The 24,845-nt window shown below is 29.8% G+C and overlaps 1 protein-coding gene across 1 annotated transcript; it reads right to left on the reverse strand.

The window, feature by feature from the left end:
• Positions 1 to 4,357: 4,357 nt before the first annotated feature.
• Positions 4,358 to 14,505, reverse strand: LOC111410909 (vegetative cell wall protein gp1-like). The gene is made up of 3 exons (XM_023041505.1): positions 14,043 to 14,505; positions 4,796 to 4,930; positions 4,358 to 4,653 (listed from the first exon to the last, which is right to left on the reverse strand). Exons 1-3 carry the CDS (start codon positions 14,503 to 14,505, stop codon positions 4,358 to 4,360), a joined length of 894 nt encoding a protein of 297 aa, XP_022897273.1.
• Positions 14,506 to 24,845: the final 10,340 nt, after the last annotated feature.

The raw sequence follows: 24,845 nt of genomic DNA on the forward strand, positions 1-24,845 counted from the left end.
GTCAAATTATAATTAATTTGTTACAGTCAAATTAATAATTTATGCTAATTTATCGTCATTTTTATTTTAGGCTCAGGACGTTACACCTGCTCCTATTTCTTCTGGGCTACCTGTCAAGAGGGCACACAAGCCATCCAAAACTCTACAGTCTTCGTTTGTTAATATTCATGCACGCCATACTGTGACTGGAACAAAATCTGATTTTGGGAACATTGTTCTCAAAAATTATTTAAACGAAGTAGATAGTGCTGGCATAATTTCTTTTCGAAATTGGTTTAATAGGGGATACAAGACCCGAAACAGGTACATTCAATGTATATTATATTTGTTAATATGACTTAAGATTGTTACTATGATCTCTTATTAAATTTTGTGACTATGACAGTGCTAGTCACAGATTAACAGTTCTGGTCACAAAATAATATTATTCTGGACACAGATTAACGATTTTGGTCACAAATTAATAGTTTTGGACTTTGATCACAGATTAACTGTGTATATAGGGCCAAATTCAATGACATAGACAACGTGATAAGTCCACCATTTATATGTGGGACATCCCTGTCCATTAAAAGACTTGGTGGCATGCGTTGATCGATTCTGATTCTTCATTGAATAGCACGGTATGATAGTGCAAACATTTTTCACATATGGAAATATTTCACATTATGCATCTTTTTTATTCATGACAGCACTTGGATGCGCGCTTGAACTTGCAAAGTCGGGGGTGATGTAAAGATGAAGGCAACAACCGCGGACTGCATTTTCGACATGTCAATCCCGAGTATATACCCCAATTTTATGAAAGACCCAAGTATTGTCAATGAGAAGCAGGATCTTCTCAAAACCATTAATGGTGAAAGACTAACATTTAATACACCTTTGAGAGAGGTTAAGTATGTACTTCTGCTGATCATGCCTACAAATCAGGCTCACTGGATGCTAGGACAATTGGATATTAATAAACGTGTCCTATACATTTTCAATTCCGGTGACAAAACATATAGGGACAACATGCTTTATGAAGGGATAATACCTGTTGTGAAGATACTTACACATTTGATGAAATTTTTTGGTTTATGTGTGGAAACTAGTGATGGCGGAGATAAACACTCCAGGAACTGAATGTAAACATTGTACCTAGTTTATCCCAGCAACAAAATGGGTAAGATTGCCTGTGTTGATTTTACAAACAATAACAATTTCAACATTCTTTCTTAGTTACTTATAGCTATTTTATGTAAATATTGTAGGCATGATTGTGCCGTTTTTGTGATCAAGTATGCACAGTTTTTGTTACACAATGATATTGCTAAGATGCCTATGTCATTTGATGCTGGGAAAGCCAGGATGGAACTTGCAGCCTTACTCATCAAGAATAGACAATTAAAGAATGGTGGAAGAGACAAAACAATGTCTGATGAATGACAGAAATGTTGACTGAAATGATTTGTGGTAGATGTATATTGAAAAATACACTTTGTTGATGATGGATTTCCTTGTGGATGTTTTTGGTATTAAATTGGTATTAATTTTTGATGTTTTTCAACTAAATTGTATAGTGGGTGAATATTTGTATTTAGATTTTATATTCATCATAGTACTTTATGTTTGTTGGTAGAAAAAATATGTATTTTATGTTTGTGATCGGGCTATGACAATTTAAATCAGGTCACAACTGGTCACATCCAGACAAATGTTTATTCATGTTAAAATACACAAGTCGCAAACGATGATAATTAGTCACAAACTATACTAACTAATAAATTACCTTAAAGGTTTTAATATTTTGCATGAGGCATCGTTAACAGCAAAATACATTCATCGTAGTACATCATGTTTGCTTGTAGACAAAATATGTATTTTATGTTTGTGAACATGCTATGACAATCAAAATTAGGTCACAAAAGGTCACATTCGAACAGATGTAATTCATATCAAAATACACAGGTCACAATTGATGATAATTAGTCACAAACTATACTAACCTATAAATTACCTTGAAGGTTTTAATATCTAAGCCATGGTTAACAGCAGAATATAGGTTAAGCATAAATGTTCAAAAACTATAATCCTCGTAATTTAAGTTTTTTAAGTTTGTTATCCAAATAAAATGGTGAGACATTACGAGGATAATTTGTTCAACAATAAAACATTTAACATAACAAACCAGTAGGTGTGGTCACATTTAATAGACAAAAAAGTCACAGAAGGTCATAGACATCATAAACAATGTAGTAGTATATAACTAAATTCATAGCCTAACAGAAAATGTCAAAAACTTGAAATACTAAACTAAATATGTTCAAATATGATAAAGTATATGAAAGAATTCACTATTTTTATAACATGAGTGTAAATTGTTGTAATAAATGTTCAAAAACTATAATCCAAAAATACACAGGTAATGAATCAACAATGAAAGAATTTCAAACCACAAAAAATATTTTCATGTTCAACAAACTGTGATATGCTATTTGAAATGATTTGGTTGCTTCTTCGTCTTCAGTTTTTGTGATTTATGGTTAAGTGGCAACAGGTCCTTGCATGTTCTACGATTGTAACCAGATTCTCTGCATCTTCTACATTTCACAACTTGTGATCTTTTCACGGGCTGATTTTTTTCTCGTCTCAGTAGGTCGGCTAGAACTTCTTTTTTGATTTGGGACAAGTATAATTATACTCTTCACATCATTTGGCAAACTCCACTTTGCTCTATTATCTACAAGCATAACTATCTCTTTGTAGGTATTCACATATGCACCAATCGTGTAATAATATGAGTAGAAATCATACACATCAAACGTCAATGTTGCAAACATTGCTAGTGCATGTGGACATGGTAGTTGATCCACTTGAAACATTCTACAACTGCATGTGCGTTCAGTTATATCAATCATATACGATGAAGAATCATCTCGCACTTCAAACAAAATGTGACTTGTAGGGGAACCTAAAATTAAATAAATCAGTAATAATTGTGAATTTAAGCGAGATATAATTATAAATGTGACCATCATAATTTATATATTGAACACCATCTTTACCTTTAGATTTTGCACATCATGGCTCATTTCTCTTAGCATTTTTTCATACTTGGTTGCAAGCTTTGTGAAAGTATCATGTGTATTGTCCTTATTCTTGCAAAACTAAGATTGGACCGTTTGTCGTAATGACTCAATAAGTGCTTCAATAGGGTAATTTTTTGATGCCTTTGTGACTGCATTTACAAATTCAACAATATTCGATATCATTGTAGAGTATCGATTTGTTGGCATGTGTAATCTGGACCATCTTTCATATCCTACTTCCAACTACAAAATAAATTCAGTTTCATCCATATTATAGTAAAATATTGTAATGATAAATGAAATATAGTTCAAACATTAAGCATGCATGGTCACATATGGTCACGGATGGTCATAGACGCTAAATAATATTACAGAAAAAGTCACAACAGTCACATACCATATAATCTCTGATCTCTTCATTGATTAAGTCCAATTGCTGCATTTTGTATTCAAATTCATCTACTGTATACGCTCTTATAGTAGCATTGAATGCATGGGTGACATTGTGACTTGATTTTGTATAACAGGTCTTCAAATTTTTAAGCAAATCATATTAACAGATCTCATGCATTGCCTCTGGATATACAACTTCAATGGCATTTCTTATGTTACTGTGTATGTCCGATACTATACATAATCGGTCCCTCGATCCATACGCCATCTTCAACATCTCAAAAAATCATCTCCATGAATTATCATTTTTATTGTCTCCAATCCCAAAAGCTAGTATGAAGATGTTGTTGTTTACATCTTGTGTACAATCTGTGAAGAGTGTACATCCATAGTGACTATTTAAATATGTGGTATCAACTACAATGACTGGCCTACAATATTTTCAACCGACGATTGATGCACCCAAAGCCACAAAACAATATTTAAATCTATTTAAACGATCTATTTCTATTCTTGTGACTGTCCCTATATTCATATGTTCTAGTATAAAGAAATAAGAAGGTGGCAATTGAAATGAGGTCATCGGATAACCTCTAATCAATTTTAATGTCTTTTCACATGACCTCCTTACATTCATGTAGTTCACCTATACTCCATATTTATTTAATGTCATTTGAAATGTCATTAAGGGTGTAGATTGTATGTGAAGAAGTGTATTTGTACCCGATACAGTTGGGCATAATTGAGCTAGATGCTTGTCGATGAGATCCTAATACAATGTTCATGGTGCATGTGTGACCACTATACATTTCCCTGATTTTAATCATTTTCATTTCTCCCAAGTGTGACGATCTAAATATCCACTTGCAATCATTACGAGAATACTTTATTACTTACTCCTTCTTGTCCAATCTCAACACCTTATATTCAAACTTGTTTTGTATGGCATAGAAGGCCAAGCTCATTTTTGGTATTTTCTTGTTGCGGAAAACTTTTTCCTCAACTACTTCTCTAGCATCTGCTTGAGATACTAATGTTACATCTTCTTCAATATTTCCTTTCTCAACGGTCATAATCGAGTCACAAATATCTTGAGCTATTTGTTGTAAACAAAATACATTAGCTGATGACTCAATGGAAGTAGTTGATGAGTCTAGACATTGCAATGCACATGTTGACTGACATGAATCTGTAGCGATAACATCAACCATAATAGGATAGTTTGATACAGTTCTATCCAAAGATTTTAGCCTCAAATATGTTAAGACATTGTTGTTGCTTAGAATTCGAACTGGAGGTAAAGTAGAATCCAAAAAATATTTCAATCTCACAGCTACTTCTGCGTGAATAAGCCCCCAACTCTGAAACAACAAGCTCAACCAATTCATCATACTTGCATGTATCATTCACTATTATAAGTGATGTGTAACTTCCATATATCAGGCATACGAGAATAATTGTCATCCCTGATCACAGACAAATAAAAGCATGTCACACTTTATTCATTAAAATCGGGAAATATTCGGATGCAATAACAGTGGTTAATACAGGTCACAAATCAAGAAGTAAAGATACATCAATACAGGTCACAAAAGTTCATATTTAATGTCAATATATTCACATACAATGAACAAATATAAGGTCACATAGAGTCAACTTTTAATGCGATGACATTGATCATATATCAAACTATTTCCACATATGGACTGTCAAGATATTTAACATATATCTCACAATCTATTCAATTTCGTAGTCACAAATAGTCACAGTCAACAGAAACATGTATCAATATGAATGAATTACATAAATGATTACAGATAGTCACAGTTCAGCATGTTTATAACTGTATAAACAGTTATACACGAGTTTTTTGCCGAGTTTCAACATGTATAAGAAAGAGTAAATTGAACGATAACTTGAAATGTAAGAAAAACCTTAAAATTCCAGTCAATACCCTTTTGCTGAGTTTCAACTTCTCCGAAATGAAAGTCAGAACTATGTCGACAAATTGTGACTTCGTTGAATGATTGTAGCTTGAAATCAACGATTCACAGTATATTTTTCGTGATTTTGGAGAGTTTTGACAATCACGGATTTTCATTTTTTGTTCAGAGAAAATCCAATTCCTCTATATCCGAGCTTCAACTTCTCCATAACAATAAAACTCAGAAGTATTTCAACAAGATTGTGACTTTATTGATTGATTTTAACTCGAAATTGAGGAATGCCGATGAAGTTTTTGTAGTTTTGGAGAGCTTTTAAGGAAGCTCGTTGTTTAGATCGAGAAAATCAGGTTTCATTTTGTGAGGAAGGTGAGAAATATATCTAAGTATGGTATATTTACTTATTTGGAGCAGATTAGTACCTTTTTTCTCCAAAAAATAGTGTATATTATATCATAACATAATATATTTTTTATTTTTTATTTACCCTCTGATTTATTAAAGATTTTAAGTAGTTTGTCAATTGTGAAATGTGTTGGTCTTCCCTAACAAGTTCGTGTTCAAAAGATTTGGATTTGGGATTCTACTCGGAGAGAATTTATTGGGAAGATGAAGAAACGATCAGACGAAAAAGAGCATGTGATTGTAATAAATACCTTTGTCACCAACCAATTAAAAGAATTTGTTGCAACCTTTTTTCCGATCATTGACAAGTTTCTGTTACTGTTAGTGTAACGAAGTGCATGTTTGTAATAACAGCCTTGAAGTTTTTAAGCAACTTTATAATCTAAACATATTTCACCTTTTTTAGTGGATGTTTGGCAACTTTTTATTTTAATTTTTAACTCCAAAGATATTTAATTAGGAATAATGCTGATTGTACAGAAGGTAACATTCAAAAGCAGTGCCAGAAGATGATTTGAAAGGAAATAATTTGATGAAAAAGCTTACTATATTTTAAACTGGCAAACGATAGGATGTCATGTGACATTATGAAAATTTTTATGTCAACCTTGATGTAAATGTAACAAAGTCATTTAATTAATTTAATCTTTTTTCTTAGTACTATAAAAAAACTTACTTGACATTTATGTTTCTGACAATTCGAGACGTTTAGATTTTGGACATGGTTCTTGCTTGGGGGTGGTAGTGGTAGAATTTTATTTTATTTTATTTATTTTTTTATCCTTTTTTTCTTTTAATTTTAATTCAAAATAAGAGTATAATGATCATTTGAAAAAAAAAAAATTTTGACTCTTTAAGGATTGAACTTATAATATTAGTTAGGTGATAACCAAGCTCATAATTTTGAAAAGTTAGAAGGCAAATACCAACTGGAATTTACCTTCGTAAAAAAATCCAACATATTTAAACAAAATAATAATAATAATAATAATAATAATAATAATAATAATAATAAAATTTGAGGGAGGAGGAGGAGGAGGAGGAGGAGAAGAAAAATGTGTGTAGCAATGGCCCAGGCCCAAACGGATAACAGAGAATGAATGGCTATGGTTGCCTCTCCATCCACTATAGGCAATCCATTCAACCGCTGGATTTCACTACTATCAATTTAAACATCATTTATCTTTGTTCGATTCGTCAAGGAAAATGAGAGAATAAAACATTGTTTTAAAAGGCTCGATACAATCACTTTTTATGTCTTTTACATCTAAATTCACTTCGACTCGTAAAAGTTTAAAATGCATTATTGCCACGTAATTAGGCTTTATATCTTTTAGAACATTGAAATAAAAACTCTAATATAAGTATACCAAATGTGAATTATATATGGCACGATAGCCGTGGTCACGTGGTCAAGATTGCTGCCTTCGTCCAGATAAAGCTAAAGCATCATAACACATTTATATTTAAGTTTTACTTGGATAATAATGAAAATCAATCCTTGTTTTTAATCTTGTTCCAGTATACTACAATTAATTTTGGTTTTCCAAATCTATTACTAAACATTATTCTTTAGGCACATCTAAGCATGCATAACAAAAGTAAATAAGGAAAAAGATGGACGAACAAGCTCAATGACGGACTCAATTTTCAAATACTGATTTGACAATTTTTGATTGATAGTTTTTGTTTAATTTAAAAAAAGGTTGAACCCCAATCTTGAGGGCTCCACCGTCCTGCCCCTAGAGTTTTGTGAAGGAGGTAAATCGCGGAATGTGCCCCGTCAGGCCAAGGAACAAGAGCTGCATGTACACTGCTCCTACAAGGAGTCCAATTTCATATTTCAGGAATCGAACCTCCACACTGCGGCTGTCAGCAAGGCGTGAGATAACTTCACTCCTGTCCTTTGCACCACTAGACTATGCTCCAGGGAGCATTTTTTGTTTAATTTTTTCTAACTACCAAGTGTATATGTGTTAAAATCTCTGTCATTCACTCTGTTTGCGTAGCATTTCTCTTTTAGAATAAATTACTATTAACAGCAAGAGATAATACGTGTATTATAGAGCTTTTATTTTTGTTTTTACTTTTACTCATTGCAAAAGAGCTATCCAAAAAGTCCCATTAATTAGTTTTTTGAAAATTAATTAACTTTCGAAACAACTTTTAGAGGAAGTAATTAGAAGAACATTTATGAAATTAATCAAACAAGTTCAAAAGCGACTTTTAAATCTCAAAAAATTCTTTTAACTTCTCAAAAATCATACCAAATGGGCTTATAGAGTAGAGGAACGAACAATTTAACAAATTGCATAAATAAAAATGTTGGAAGATATCTCCAACTAAAATGTCAGCCTAATTACTGACGAACTCCAATTTATGCTTGTGTCAAATGTTTTGGTGGCCCAAAATTAAGGGCAGAGTAGACGAAAGAACCAAAATCTCTACTTACAAGAAATTAGAAATCAATTGAGGCCCAAGAACTTCCACCAAAATGTCCCAACAACTCCCCAGATTACTGCATTAATCACTGCCATTATGAATCCAAACTTGAAGATATCCGGGAGATCTACATAACCAGCTGTTTCCAAAAGAGCAATGGCTCAAGTCAGTCAACTTTTTCAATGGAAAAATAAGAATGTACTTTTCAGGATAAATTAATTGAGCAACCATTTGTTTTCTTCATATTTTCAGCAACAAAAATCGAAAAACAAGAAATGTTTCATCTCCTTCATGAGCACAAAATATAAGTAGAGAGAAAGTGTAAAACCTTATTGGTGTCACTCAACTTTCAACAGAGTTCATTTGTCATGGAAATTTTTTCGTCAACTTGGTCACTTAAAGTTAACTTTCCCTTCTGTTTCAATTACATCACCAAATTGACTTCTGATAGTAAATCTAATGGATTGTCCTATGTGGTACACTTTACTTACTGAAGTCACATAATGATGTAACTGAAACAGAAAGGAAAATTGAATAACCAAATTTGAAAAACAAAAAAGTAGGGTGACTAACTAAAAAACCGTTGAAAGTTGAGTGACCAACGGTGTTTCTTACACAATAGGATATAAGCTTTATTGTCCAATTGTGGCACTAGAATTGTTGAATCCATTACTACTAAATTTCTGAAGAATGATTTTAGTGATAGTGGGATTTCTACATTGTAAGAACTTTTTGTTGAACCAAAACAAGTTGTCCAAATTTCTATTATACAAGAAAAGAGTTGGTTCTCAACCCTTGAAGTTGTCAATGAAGAAACGGGGATCTAAGAGTAACTTCTAATTCCTCATCGAACAACGATTAGATCAGTTTCTGAACCACAAGTTAGAAGATCGCAAAGGGAAATGAGGTCTGCATTACCAAATGATTACATTACCTACTTATTAGAGAGTGATTTTAATATTGGGCATATTGTTGATCTTACGACTTATAACAAAATATTGAAATACATTTTGATAGAAATCGTGATTTGTTGGGACTTTCTCCAAAGGCTTATATATGACGTGTTCTAGAAAGGTTCAATATGCAGATGTGTGCACCCGATGATGTGCCTACCATAAAAGGGGATAAGTTTAATAAAGCTCAATGTCTAAGAAATGAGTTAGAAAGGGAATCTATGAAGATGATAGCACATGCTAGTGTTGTGGAGAATTTGATGTGTGCTCTAGTTTGCATTATACCAGATATAGCCTATACAGTCAGTGTTCTTAGTAGGTTTCAGTGGAATCTAGGACAAGAGGAAAAGCAGCTAAGAAAGTTACAAGATACTTGCTTACTTTTCAGTGTTCAAATCACCTTAAGGTGGTAGGCTACTCAGATTCTAATTTTGTTGGATGTCAAAATGATTGAAAATCAACCTCAGGTTACATTTTCATGTTAGATGGTGCACATATCTCTTGGAGAAGTGTTAAATAGACACTAATGGCATCTTCTACTATGTAGGCTGAATTTGTGGCATGTTATGGGCTACAGTCCAAGTCATATAGTTAAGAGATTTCATTTTTGGTTTGAAAGTTGTTAATTCCATCTAGAAACCAATCATTATTTATTGTGATAATAGTGCAGCAAAGTTCTTTTTAAGGAATAATAAAAGTTTTGGTATGTCAAAGCTTACTAAAATCAAATATTTGGTGGTTAGAGATAGATTTAAGGAAGGACGGACGAAATTATAGCATATTAATACAGAAGCGATGACTGCAGATCGTTTAACTGAGGGACTAGCTCCAAAAGTTTTTAAGACACATGCTGCTAATATAGATATTATAGAAACCTTTTATATTTTTTGTTAGTGGAAGTTATTTTGTAAAAGAATTACATTTTGCTTGATCCTTTTATGGGGTACGTTAGGTAACCCATTTATTCTTCGGGTACAGTCTCTTTCAATATTAAAATATACTTTTCCCTATCCATAACTTATTTGAGCGTGAGTTTGACTTATGTCTTTTTATTATAATGTTATTATGATCTCGAGATATGACAAAACAAGTCTCTTTTAGAGACATGTGACTTCATTTTGATATAAAGTACTATGAAGACCGATATGAATTAGCATAATTTTTTTTTTTTATCTCATTTGGTGCTAAATTCATATCATATACTACAATATTGGTTGGAGGATGGGAATCGATGTCGATAAGGATGTTGGCATTTTTAGCTGTGGAATGGTCTTACATCGTTTAATTGGTGTAACGACTTCCATGTTTGATGTTGACATTCTAATTGGATCGTATCGTGTTGCGTAAAGTGTCATCATTTGAGCTATACTTGTGTGGCCACCTATATAATCTAGCTTGGAAGCCAAAAGTTTTGTTATGGCAATCAAATGTTTGCTCAAATGAGAGAATGTTAGGTATGGGTTTCAAATTTGATTGTTAATTTGACGGGTTAGATGTATGACTCATAATAATATTGTGATTAGACCCAATTTATTAAGTAATCAATTGGGCCAGTTACACCCTATGAGTTATATTTTATATAATGTGGTAATTTTAAGGATGTGGACCGAAAATATATGTAAACCCTAATTAGGGTTTAAGTCGTTAATGGGACTGCTAAATAAATTTCTATTTAAAGATTACGTCTCATCCCCTCTCCATATTGTTTTATTGGTTTGCCCCATTGGCAACTAATATTTTTTGAGCAACAATGAGGGAATGGCTGCTAATATTCATATTCATAATGTCTTAAATATGTGTGAATTTGAACTATTAATTATTGTTTTGTGATTCTCATTCTTTAGCATAATTATCATTAAATTTAACATCCCATGCCTGGTGTTGGTGGATATTGTCCATATGGTGACATGTGTCGTGGTGGCGGATACGACGGTGGTGGTGGTGGTGTTGAAGTTCGAGGTGGAAGTGGAAGTAGCGAAGGCAGCTAATTTGGGATAAACATTAGCTACCAACCTTCTTTCATATTTTTAAAAAAAGTCAAAAAGTGACAAGAATTTTGTATTGTCAAAAGCCTCTCTAACAAGAAATTCAGTCATGTTTCTCCTCATTTTGAAACGCAAGTTATTTTCATCTTCCACGATAACTTTTTTGCACCAACTTAAAGAGTCTCTTGAAGCATGATTTTAAGAGTTGGCTTTTTAAAATCATGTCCAAGAGACTATTTAAGAACTCCTTAAATTAATATTTTAATTTGGCGAGCTAATCTCACTTTCTATGATTAAATGCATTCAAAATATTTCAATTTTCATTGTAAAAAATAATATAATAATCTAGAAAAAATATTTAAAATAAAAGATACAAAAAAGTAATAAATATTTTTTGTGATTAGTAAAATTAAATGTTAAATATAAATAACTTATTGGAGTATTTAAAAATTTTTAATCTCTATATTTATGATGCTCTCTAAATTATAGGCTCTTTTAAGTCAGATTTTCATGGCACATAGGCTCAACGTTGAAGATTTTCCTTTACTTTAAAATAATATCTTATTGTTCTCTATAGTCAATGCCTCTATTTTTGTTTGCTTAGGTAGCATCTTCTTTAAAAGCTTCTAGGAACAATTGTTCAATGCTTTTGATGGGCCCTTTGATGTGTGTATGGCTTGCCTTCCGCGTTTTTGATACTGAGGTGAGTGATGACAAGGACTATTAATTTCAAGCCTGGATATAATGTGTGATTGTTCCTAAACTCATGCTTGACAGAATTTCAAAGGCACTAATTTTATAAAAGAAATTTTGGTGGTTAGAAGAGTATTTATAGAAAGTTGGTCTAATGTGATTTCTTTCAAACGTACATATAAAATAGGAAGTTCTTTCAAAAATTAGTATTTAATAAAAATTAAGGTAATTTCCTCCAAAAATTCTTATACAGCAAGCATAAATAAAAGCTATTCCAAATGGGCAGGGTATTTGGCCCATCATCATTAGGCTTGAGCTTCAAACAAGATTGGCCCGTGAGTAAAGTCACGTCAACACAAGGCCTTACACGGTTGAGATTGGTCTAAGCTTCTATTGGTGCTTGTTTGGGAAAGCTAAAAAATTTGTTAAAAGTTTATGGTCAAAGTTAACAATTAAATTTTATGAATATTTCATTAATATTTATTAAAATCTATTAATTTTCTTTTTATAAATAGCTGTGTCAAACAACGCATAGTGGGTTTCATGTATGGATATACATTGTGAAGATTGTTATTGCTTTTCTTTTTTAATTTGTGAATCTTGTAGAATAGAACTAATTACAAGACGAGGGTATAATAAAGAAAGGAGAATATAGGGATGTATAGTCTTTAAAAATTAAAATAAAGCTAATATGATTAGGATTTAAGAAAGAACGAAAATTTTAAGTATGTATCATCTTCTTAACTTGCAATATAGTTAATAAGATTAGGTTTAATAAATAATGGAGATTTTAACGGTGTTAGGTCTTCGAAACTCAAAATAGGGTTAATATGACTATGGTCAACAAATAATGGAGAATTTATTGGTAAACAATAAGTTTATGGGTACATGGTCAATAGAATTAGGGTTTAGGAAAGAATGAAATTTTTATTTATGAATGACAAATATAAGGATGGAATTTAGTATTCCAAATTTTAGAATATTATTAATAAGATTATAATAAGGAATGAAAATTTAGGGATGAATGACATATTTAAGGATGGAATTGGAATATAGTTAATGAAATTAGGTACCAAGCCCTTATTTGGGCTTCATTAATCCAAAAATATATTTTCCTCTATCTTCTTACATATTTTTTAATAAAATAATATTACACATAAATCTAAAACTTTTCCCTTTTTTTTTTTTCTTTTAAAACCACACATTCTTCAAAAATTCACTATTACAAAATAAAATTTTCTCCAAAATCTATTTATAATGGAGCTCAAACAAGAGTTAAGAAAGAATGAAGGACAAGAAATTTTAATGGACAATAAGTCAAAAGGCACCGGGAGGGGCCCGGGGGTTGAATTTTTGAATTTTAGATTCTTGTTTGGGCAAATAAATATATATATTTATCTTTGAACATTTCTCCAATTCACTATTCAATTATTTATTATATTGCAAAATATAAATGCCACTCGAGTTCTACTGGTGCAGAATAATGAAATTATCTAACTTACGGCATGATACATATTATTTGAAATATTTTTTTAATAGTGTTATCCAATTTAACTAACACGCCATAAATTTCTTGACCCTGTTGCAATGAACCCGAGTCTCGAATCGAAAACCTCTTGGTAAAGGGAAATTCAGGGGGGGGAAAACCGGCTAGATCATGAAAAATTTGATTATTATATGAATATGTAGCGACATATGCAAAATGATCATATTTAAAACAATGGAAAGAAAGTTTATCAAAACCAATTGTGGAGATTCAATAATATTTGCCATGATAAAAAACCATAGATAATCTTTTGAAAATGCTCTTAGTAATTTTATGATGATTAATTACTTGTCATATTCATGATAATTATGAATTTTGAAGCTACTACTTAAGAGATGACGTTTTATGCACAACAAAGACATCATGTTAATTATATAATACCAAAGCACCAACATTCTTTATTAACCATAAAAGGAACGTAAATAAACACTCATACAAGGAATACATAGTGATAAACAACTCTACATAAAAAATAGTTTCTGAAGTAGATAGATCTTGTGACTAATGTCGCACACACCAGATTCATTCAGCAAATCAAACGACATATTGCTACCAAGAAGTAGTACGTAATTAGGAGAGAAATGGGAGGTTTCCAATCAGAGAATCCGCACCATCATTTCCATAGATAAGCTTCCCAAGAACCACTCCTTTTATGAAAGATGAGGAATTAACCTTATTTGGTGGCGGGATAGGATAGTTGTATGGATTACCAGTGGCTGGGGGATACTGATCGGGTTGCATACCTGGACCAGATGATGGTGGTGGTGGTGGATATTGAGATCCATTCCAGTAGGGTGGCATGCCTGGACCTGCTGGTGGTGGTGGTGGTGGTGGATATTGAGATCCATTCCAGTAGGGTGGCATGCCTGGACGTGGGGGTGGTGGTGGTGGATATTGAGATCCATTCCAGTAGGGTTGCATGCCTGGACAGGCTGGTGGTAGAGGTGGAGGTGGTCGATATTGAGATCCATTCCAGTGGGGTGGCATGCCTGGACCTGCTGGTGGTTGATATTGACACGCAAAGGCATAGGGTCCCATGCCTGGTGTTGGTGGATATTGTCCATATGGTGACATGTGTAGTGGTGGTGGTGGTGGTGAAGTTGGAGATGGAGGTGGAGGTGGAGGTGGAGGTGGAGGTGGTGAAGTTGAAGCTGGAGGTGGTGGTGGTGGTGAAGTCATCTCGTTAGATCAATACTCGAGGGATGGACTGCTGGTGCTATATATTTCTAGGGTTGTGCTTGGGGTGCAGGTTAAGAATTCTGCGAGCCCCAAAATCTATTTATATATAATGGAGATGGAACTCGAACTCATCGTTGGGTTTTTCCACCTTAAGGAAGCTGCTGCGAAGGCACTCATTTGACCTCAACGTTGAACACAATATTTTTCCACCAACTCACCTACCTTTTTGTATGATAATTAATATTTTTCTACAGACATCCAAATAAGCAACCGATAAATACCACATAGACTTCACTCTCTAGTAGTACGTGCTGCCGGTTATAATAATTAATGAATCAGTTGAATTCCTCATTTTCTCATATTTTATACTAATTTACGTACAGTTCAGTTATTACATTTTTTACGACTGATTCATAATAAAAAAAATCAGCTTTAATTTGCAGCTCGTCATTCATATTTCCACATTATCTTTTATTTCGATCGGAACAAATTAGAAGTTAGTGAAAAAGATTAGAAATTAAGCCAGTTAAAAAAAATTACAATACAACGGAACTGCCAGAGATTGGGAGTTCAATAAACCTACTTATCTGAATAAATCATGCTATCAATGTAACGCCCCAAATATTTTCAATTTTAAAAACTCGAAGTGTTACCAAATCTCTTATTTATTTAATAAATATATAAGCAGAATGTAAATTCTTATTTTTGAGGAAATAAATTTTACTCTTGAAACTTTAAAGAAAATTTGTTAATTCAACTAAATGAATTGAAAAGAGTAGTCAACCAACATTTAAATTAAATAAAATCGGTCAACATAAATTCAAACGAAATACACATAAACACGAATGTCAAAGCCATGCTAATACTAAACGTGAAAGTATAAAATGAAAGTCTAGTCGTGAATGTGCTTAAAATTATTGTTTTTTGATGGTCCATAAGGATCCACTCATACAATCTTCAACGCGTCTAGCATGACTTTTTCTAATCTGAAAATTTATAAAAGTGAGTATTTTAAATATAACACCCAGTAAGATACATACAAATTTGTATTCAACATAATATAAATATAAATGAAACATTCATACCCCGTATTCATAGATTTAGAACCATTGATCGCGATTACAAATAGGTCAAGGAATTTATTTAGAATTCTCACATCCTGAAGGATTTAACATAATTGGACTTGATGGTCTATCCGGAGGATTAACCTAAAAATCAATCATGGAGTCTTAAGCCATTGAATAAAATCATAATATAGATATCATGGAGAACAAAAATTTAACCACTAGACTTAAGTATACTACTTAATTAATAATATGAAATTTGCCAAGAATTTGAGCGGAAAAAAAAAATCCTCTTTGCCTTCACTTGAAGAATAGCAAAATTTATAGAGTTGATAACTTTGTGTGTATTCAAGAACCTTGTGTTTAAGTATCATGTAAATTTGATTGATGAGTGGGTAAAGGAAAATGGCCAAGTGTTTGAAAAAGACCATCACATGTTCTCATAACTTACAAACACTCGTACACCACCAAAAAAAAATAAAATAATAAAGGGATAAGATTGGTTATTTTTACAACATGTGAAATCCCTATACATTAATTGTTGACCCCAAAAAATGAGACAACAGACGTCAGGGTCCACTCACATCCACATGGTAAATTCCAGCACGTTTGGATAGGAGAGTTGATCGAAAAGTTGATAAAGTCGTGAATGTGGGAGATGCTCTGGACACGAGACGTCACCATTCGAACACCGACGATTATATCAAAAATGAAATCACACTAACACAATCACGAACACTTCGACCATGATATTCGTAATCCAAACTCAAGTGAATTAATATCAAGAGAGAAGCAATATTATGATAACCATATAGAGTTTGTATATCTATTTTTTCTTCCTTTACAATGTTATAAAAATTGATATTTATAGTATTCAGGCCGAAGTGGTCACCGTTGGATCGGATCCACGTGGTTTTGTCTAATTAATCGAAGTCTCACATGTCATACATTAATTATATTGAAGGAGTCGGCTACCCTACACTCCTAAACTGATATTAAGAGAGGCATTACATTAATCATTCCAGAAGATACTTATCAGACCTATTCAAAGATAGTGAGTACTTCGGATTGAAGAGAAAGGACTTCGGATGTGAAGAGTTTAGGGTATTAGGAGGAAGCGCCTCGACAGATGAGCCTCAGATGGAGATAGTACTTTGGCCATAAAGCAGCTCTTGCCTTTTCTTCATTTTAACTTGATTAATTGCCAGATGTCTGCACGTAATGCCTCCATGTGGCTATCTCTAGAAGCTTCACATTTGTCAACCATTCAATGCAAAGGAAATTAAGATTTGATACATTATTAAATGACTACACGAGTTTCATTTTAACCACAATAACTTGACAAAATGAGTTCAAAATAAATTTCTCTTGAACTCAATTTACATAATTTAACACGATTTACAAAATGAAACCCAAATATATATATATATATATATATTATATCAACGCCTATTGTATTCAATTATTTGGCACACATAATATGCAGAATAAAATAAAAGAAATGCATAATTAGAAGATAAATCTTCCTTTAAAAAAGAAAAAGAAATACATGTATTGTATTATTATTTTAATTAATGGATTTTAGTGTGGTGATAAGGCTAGGCATGGACCCATTAATTTGCTAATGCTTAAAGTTAATTTAACAAAATTCAAGCTCTAAGTGAAATGTAAAATGTAAATAAATTTCGGAACGTTACAATCAATCCATCCGCCATTAACTAAGAACGAATGAATCATAGTCCAATATTACCGCATTTGTCACTTATTGATGTTTCTACCTTTATGAAATCTATAAATTCCTTACACATTTTACGTTAATTAATGATTTGACATGTTAAAGTAAGTGTAACAAAATTTGAAAAATCACCACCCGCCTCCCTCATTTATGATAACCTTGCCCCCAAGAACCACTTCTATTTTTTATTTTATTTTTTCCTTTTTGTTCTTTTCCCTCTCTTCTTAACCCACGTTTGATCCAAAGGCCCCCTCTCTTTTTTTCTTCCTCATCTTTCTTCCATATTATTAAAAAAATCAAAAAATGACAAGAATTTTATGCTCTCAAAAGCACATTTGACAAAAAATTTGGTCGTTTTTCTCCTCATTTTGGAACACAAGGTAATATTTTTACATCAACATATCGGCCAACTTGAAGAGTCTTTTGAAGCATGATTTTAAATGTTGTCTTTTTAAAATCATGCTCCAAAAGGCTCTTTAAATTAATATTTTAATTTAGAGACTAGATTTGGCTATCCAAATTTGAATAGCTAACCACACTATTTATAATTAAATATATTCAAAGTCTTTCAATTTTCAATGTAAAAAAATAATATAATAATCAAGAGAAAAAACTAGTTAAAATAAAAGATAGAAAAAATAATAAATTTTTTTGAAAGTAGTAAAATTAAATGTCAAATATAAAGAGTTTGTTAGAGTATTTCAAAATTTTTAATCTCTATGTTTATAGATGCTCTCTAAATTATAGAGTATACTATTTGAAAATAGAGAATCTATTGGAGATACTCTTAGAGCAAAAATTATAAGCTCTTTTAAGTCAGATTTATCATTTAGTCAAACAAACATTTTATGTGATTTATATAATTATACATTTTATTTAACATTTAATTTTGCTTGCTTTTACTCTCTTCAGAATTGAAAATCTTATCAGTTATCCATTTCGCACGCAAAAGAATTATCCAGTATGTTTGACAAATCACTACTTCCAATATTATTTATCCATACCAAGTTGAAGACACAAATATGTACAATTTTAGTTATTTTGAAATGAACAAAATTAGGGCCCCTTCCCCTTTATTTTTTATTTATTTTAATTTTTGCTTTTATTTTTATTTCCTTAGTTAGTAAATATTATTATGTTTTTTTACCAATTTGTTAAAAACAACTTATGTCCTCTTTAAAAATGATGATAAATTTATTATTTTTGTTTGATAAAAATTCAAATTTGAAATTAACCTTAAACTGGGCAGGTAGGAGGCGGTAAAGAAGGAGGTTAATAGTTTTTTTCTATTTATTTTTATTCTATTTTAGTTATTTATTTTAATTGTTTTATAGTGTTAAATAGTGAAGTTACCCTTTTACTTTTTTAAATTGATCAAAACTCAATTTTATTGATCAATTAACGATCAAATTGACTGTTTGAACCTTTAATTCCATGTCTAAACATATTGATTAAATTGACAACGCAGGTTACATAAATTAGCATTAAGGAAATTTTAATGGACAAAAGTCAAAAGGCATAGAGAGAGAGTTTTTGAATTTTAGATCCTTGTTCGGACAAATAAATATTATGCTATGTTTGATAGCCACTCATTTTCTAGGGAAAATAAAAAAAAATTCCAACTTTCACTTTTGGCCTGTTTGAATGACAAAAATTTTCAAGGAATTCATTTTCCACCTTTGGCCGCGACGTCAGCATTTTATAGCTTTTTCTTGAATTCGAATTCTCACTATATTGGAGAGAATTCGTTTTCCGAGTTACTGTAGCAATTTTTTTCCTTTTTCCTTTTTTTTTTATGGGTGTATTGGCAATGAAAATAAATTCTAAGAATTACTGTAAAAAAATATTTCCCTTTAACTAACAATTTTCATGTAAAACAAAGCCAAACGAACGATGGATGATTTTCTTGATGTATTTTTTTGGTTGACAATTGAAACAAATTTCATCCCCAATATTAATAAATTCTATCCCTTTAATCGACAATTTTCATGTAAATTAAAGTCAAATGAACACTAAAAAATAATTTTATTTCAACATTTTCCACGTGAAAAATTATATCAATCAAACACAATAATTTACAATTACTAGAAAAAATAATTTCTAGGCAATTCAATTTCCTAGAATTCGTTTTCAATTCAATTCAATTTCATCTTTGTAATCAAACGGACCCTTAATCTTTCTATCCCACGTTTGGTCTCCATTAAATTTCATTTCATTATTCTCTCTTCAATTTTTAATCGCACAATCTTTTATAAAATAATATTATATGTAGATAAAAAAAAATTTCCTTGTTTTTTAACCACTCATTTTTTGAAAAAAAAAATACTATTCCACCTACTTTCATTTCAAAAAAATAGGGCCAAACGGGAGTATATTTCTCCAATTCACTATTGAATTGGTTGATGAATATATTGCAAAATAAATGCCACAAGAGTTCATTGGGGCACAGTAATGAAAATCCAACTTACTGCATGATCCATAATATTTTGGATTTATCTTTAATAACGTAATCCAATTTAACTAACGGCATAAATTTCTTGACCCCGTTGCAAAGAACCCGAGTCTCAGATTTAAAACCTCTTAGAAAAAAGAATTCCGGCAAAAAAAAAAAAATCAGAGAACCTTCGGCCAGGCCATGAAAAGTTATCAATAAAATTATATTATGCTTTTATTTCTACTTTTAATAAAACAGACCACTATAAGTGGTTTTGATTAGAAAAAAACATATTAACACAATAAATCATAATTTCATAGTACAAGTGAATTAACCATATTTTAGGTACATATTGATGTCTTCATTTAATGATGATTCAACACGAAAGATACGTTGCAAAGTTCGCTGTGAATGATTTGAAAAAATACTACTATAAAATTCATTTCTATGAGCCATCTTTGACTTGTTAGTTCGAACTCGCAATTTAATAGTTTTCTGCAACTATTTTATTATTGATAAACTAAAGATTTAAGTTATAGTTGGTTTCCACTTCAAAAATAAAAAAAAATTTCCTTCTACAATTAGTTATATCTATGTTTGATCTGAATATTTTTTCCTGCAAATATTTGCTGTAAATAAACCAATGATGGAGCAGACTAAATTAGTTTGGATTCTTGCAATCCTTCTTGACAATTTTTATTTATTTTTTTTTAATAGAAAAACCATAAAACGATGAGTTCAAATAACGAGTCGAACAATTATTAGAAACGGGTTTAAATAATACTGTGTCATAACTTTATTTTGATGTCACTTATTTTGGGGAAATATATGGAAATAACCTTTTTAAAAGGGTTAGTTTTTCAAAATGGCCCTTAGGCAACTTTCATACCAAAAATACCCTTCATTTGGATATTACATAACAAGGCATCATAATATAAAAACTTTATATTTTAGTCCTTAAAATTAAATATTGATTGAAATTTGATAATTTTTATTTGACTTTTTTGATTAATATTTTTATTTGATTTAATTGATTTTTGTTCACTCTAAGTAGCCCTCCCATAAATGGTATCAGAGCCATAGAGATCATGAGAAAACCTTTAGATTATAATTCTTAAATTAGCATATATAAATATTTACAAAAACATAGATATCATGGAAATAAAAATAAGAAAAATAAATAATTATTATAAATTAGAAGAAGAGAAAGGTAGTTATATATTTCTAAAATCTATTAACAACAGATTAAAAATAATGACACTAATAATAACTGAAGAATTACCTAAAGAAATAAAGGAACAAATATTAGAAAAATTAATAATAGAATCAATAAAAGAAAAATATATATATGGGAAAATTATTGATATATATTTAGATGAAGAAATTAATTTATATTATAAAGAAATAAAAGTATGAGTACAAGTGATAATACACATAAAAAATTGAATAAATTATTTTTAAAAATGGATAAAATACAAGAAGAAATAAGAAATATAATGTTAATACCAGAAGAAATGAAAATATCAAATAGACACTTGAGAGTAAATATTGTACTATAGTAAAAGAAGAATTAGTAGATCCAGATATAGTTGAGAAAAGATTTGGAAAAATAATGGATAAAAAGGAAGATAAAAGATGCAAATTAACCTATGAGTTAGAAATAAGAAAAAATTAAGATGTCAATAAGTGAATATATGAAAGAATTAAAATCATTAATAAAAATGTTAATAAATGATATACAAGATTTAAGAAATGAAGTAAAAGAAACAAGAAATGATATAAATATATTAAAAATTGAGATTAGAGAATTAAAAGAAAATAATAAGAATAAAGATAAAAAAAATAGATAAAAAAACTCATAGAAAAAAATGACTCGAATAGGAAAGAAATATATCGAAAAAGAAAATATAGTAATAGAAACATGAAGTATGGATGTTGAATTTAGAAAGAATATATTACCAAATATATTAGAAGAAGAAGAAGAATCTAAGGAAAAATCATTAGGAAAATTAAAAGTAGAAGGAAAAAAAATGAATGAAGAATTAGATTTGTTAATAGAAAATTTTGATTAATTGAGTTTAACTGATATGAGTGAATACCAAGTTTTAATGAATACTGGAGGAGGACCTAATCCAGCAGGAACTTCTAACAGGAATTACATGATACAGATGAAAGTTATACACCTATATATAATAAATCATATAGACAATTTTATGACAAAGTAAGAGATAGACAATCACCCAGAGGAAATAAATATAAGGATATATTTGAACTAAATGATAATTATGATAAACCAATCAATCATGGAGGAACAAAGCTAGATTTAAATTGTAAAATAGATACTAAAAAAACCTTATTAAGTTTGGCAGATTCGATGATATTATTCTTTTTATATAATAAAGATGACACATGAGAAAATATTGAAAGAAGAATAGATTTCTTAATAGCATCTTTTGAAGGAAATGTTAGAAATTGGTGGGAATGAATAAGTAATGATACAAAAATATTAATAAAAAGAAATGTACAAACAGAAAAAAATAAATCAGATAGACAAGGTATTGAAAAATTAGTAGAATATATTTCAGATGAATTTTTAGGAGAAAATTGGATAAGAAATATTGAAGAGGAATCAATAAGAGAAAAAGATAATGCTAGAATAAAATTAATAAATTTAACAATATATGATATGTGTAAAATTAATAACATACTTGTGAATTTAGAAACTATTATTATATTCAATTTTATAGTAATGAAAATCAAGAAATATACCAACACATGTACTATGATAAATTACCAGGTTCATGGGGAATATATTTTAAAATAGAATTTGAAAAATATGTTAGAGATAATACTGGAATACCTAGGACTTTAGGTTCAAGAATAAAAATTTTATTTGAAAGACTTGCATATATATGTCAACAAAGGAAATTAATGAAAAAAATCAGGAAAACTAATTAAAATATGTTATGAAGATATGGAAACTCCTGTGCAATGGGGATGTAATCCTGAAAGAAGAATTAATAAAAGAAAATATAAAAATAAAAAATTTTAAAAATTTAGAAATTTTAATAAAAAAAATATAAAACCTAAAATAAGGTATTATAAAAGAAAAAAATGACCCATATAATCAACAGAAAAATAAAAATTATAAGAAAATTAAAAGCCAATATAAATGTTGGAACTGTGGAGAGATATGTCATATAAGACCTGATTGTGATAAAAAGAAAGTTAGAATATTACAAAAAGAATATTTAGAAATAAAACATGAATTAAGCGAAATATCAAATATTGAAGAATACTATGATCAAGAAGTATATATAAGTGAAACAGAAGAGGATGAATCAGGATCTGAATAAAGAAATTGAAGAAATAGAAAGTAATAATATAAATATACAAGAATATGAAGAAATAGAAGAATATGGATTAAAAGTCACTTTTGATAATAATAAATTTAGAAAATTACAAAAATTATCATTAGATTTAAAAATAGGAAAATGGGAAGTTTTTTATAGAATTTGGAAAAGAGAAAGAATAGTAATAAATGAATATCATAAATAGAAAAAATTATAGATGTAAGAACAATTTATGGACAACATAAATTAAATCTTTTAATAAAAAATACAGTTGATGAATTATTAACAAGGATTAGTAAAAAACAAAGTAAAAATATTTGATATGTTTATTTAGTAGGAATACAAATAATGTTTAAATCAGTATTTAGAGAGGGGATAGAGTCACCCTTAACTATAACTTTACATGATAGAAAAATAATAAACTTAAAAGATAGTCATTTAGAAACAATAGAAGGAAATTTAGCATATCAAAAAATCATGTTTACATATTACCCAAAATATTGTGTATCATTAAAATATAGAAATTTTAATGAAATTTTAGGACTACATTTCAAGTTTCATAGAGATGATATTATGAAACCAGGTGATCAAATTATGACTATAGAATATAGAACTTTATATACATTTACCAATTCTAATTATGAGAATATTTATTCCAATAAACCATATATTGAAGTTTATAAAGAATGTAAAGATATTAGTAAAATAATAGAACCAAATAAACAAATAAGTTTAATTCCAGAAAAATATGAATTTAGCATAGCAAAAAATAAACCTGAAATAACAGAATTAAATGAAAGAGAATGTTCTAATAATATAACATTTAAGGATGAAAAATTAATCAAAAGATCAAAAAGCCTTAAACTACCTAATAAAAACCAGTTAGCAGAAACTAATAATATTATAAAAATGAAACTATATAGGAATACTGGAAATATGAAAATAGAAGGAGAACATTATAATGAAAGAGAACATATAAATAGACCAAATATATTAATAGATACAGGATCTAGTGAATGTCATATAGCGTCAATCAGAAATAAATGATTAATAACTCAAAAAATCGAGCCATATAAGTATGTAAATTTTGATGGATAAGTACATATAACAGATTTAGAAGTTGAAGTACCAATAAAAATAGGATTAATAAATCTTTTAATACCATATTATATAGATAGGAGTATGAATATAAACCCCCATATACTTGTAGGAATGAACTTTCTAAATGGATTAGAAAATTATTGTATAAAAATAGAAGGATTATATATTGTTCATAATTGACAAATTACACTATGCAAAAAATATTAAATAAATAATCAGATAGGTTTTTCATTAGCTGTTTATATACAAATTACTATTGTAGAAACAAATATAACAACTTGTGCTTTGATAGATACATGAATTGATATAACAATATTTAAAAGTTTTTTAACAAAATCATGGAATAATAATAGTAATATAAAAATAATAGGTGTTATAGGAGAAAATACTAAAATAATTAATAGTGTTGATAAAGTTAATATAATTCTTGGAAATAAACAAGTAACAATAAATAAATTTATAAATATGATAAATTAGAATTTGACATATTATTAGGAAATGATTTCGTACAACAATTTTAATATTATAAATAAAATAATTATATGATA

Source organism: Olea europaea, chromosome 15 (assembly GCF_002742605.1).
Source record: "Olea europaea var. sylvestris chromosome 15, O_europaea_v1, whole genome shotgun sequence".
NCBI classification, from domain to species: domain Eukaryota; kingdom Viridiplantae; phylum Streptophyta; class Magnoliopsida; order Lamiales; family Oleaceae; genus Olea; species Olea europaea.

Bases quoted from the DNA above. Each gene is read 5' to 3' on its own strand.
- LOC111410909 (XM_023041505.1), bottom strand. From the start codon at position 14,505: ATGTCACCATATGGACAATATCCACCAACACCAGGCATGGGACCCTAT. The intron at 4,931-14,042 runs GTGCGGATTCTC...GTCTGTGATCAG, and splicing joins GCTTATCTATGGAAATGATG to GGATGACAATTATTCTCGTA. The intron at 4,654-4,795 runs GTGAGATTGAAA...TTATCGCTACAG, and splicing joins TTATTCACGCAGAAGTAGCT to ATTCATGTCAGTCAACATGT.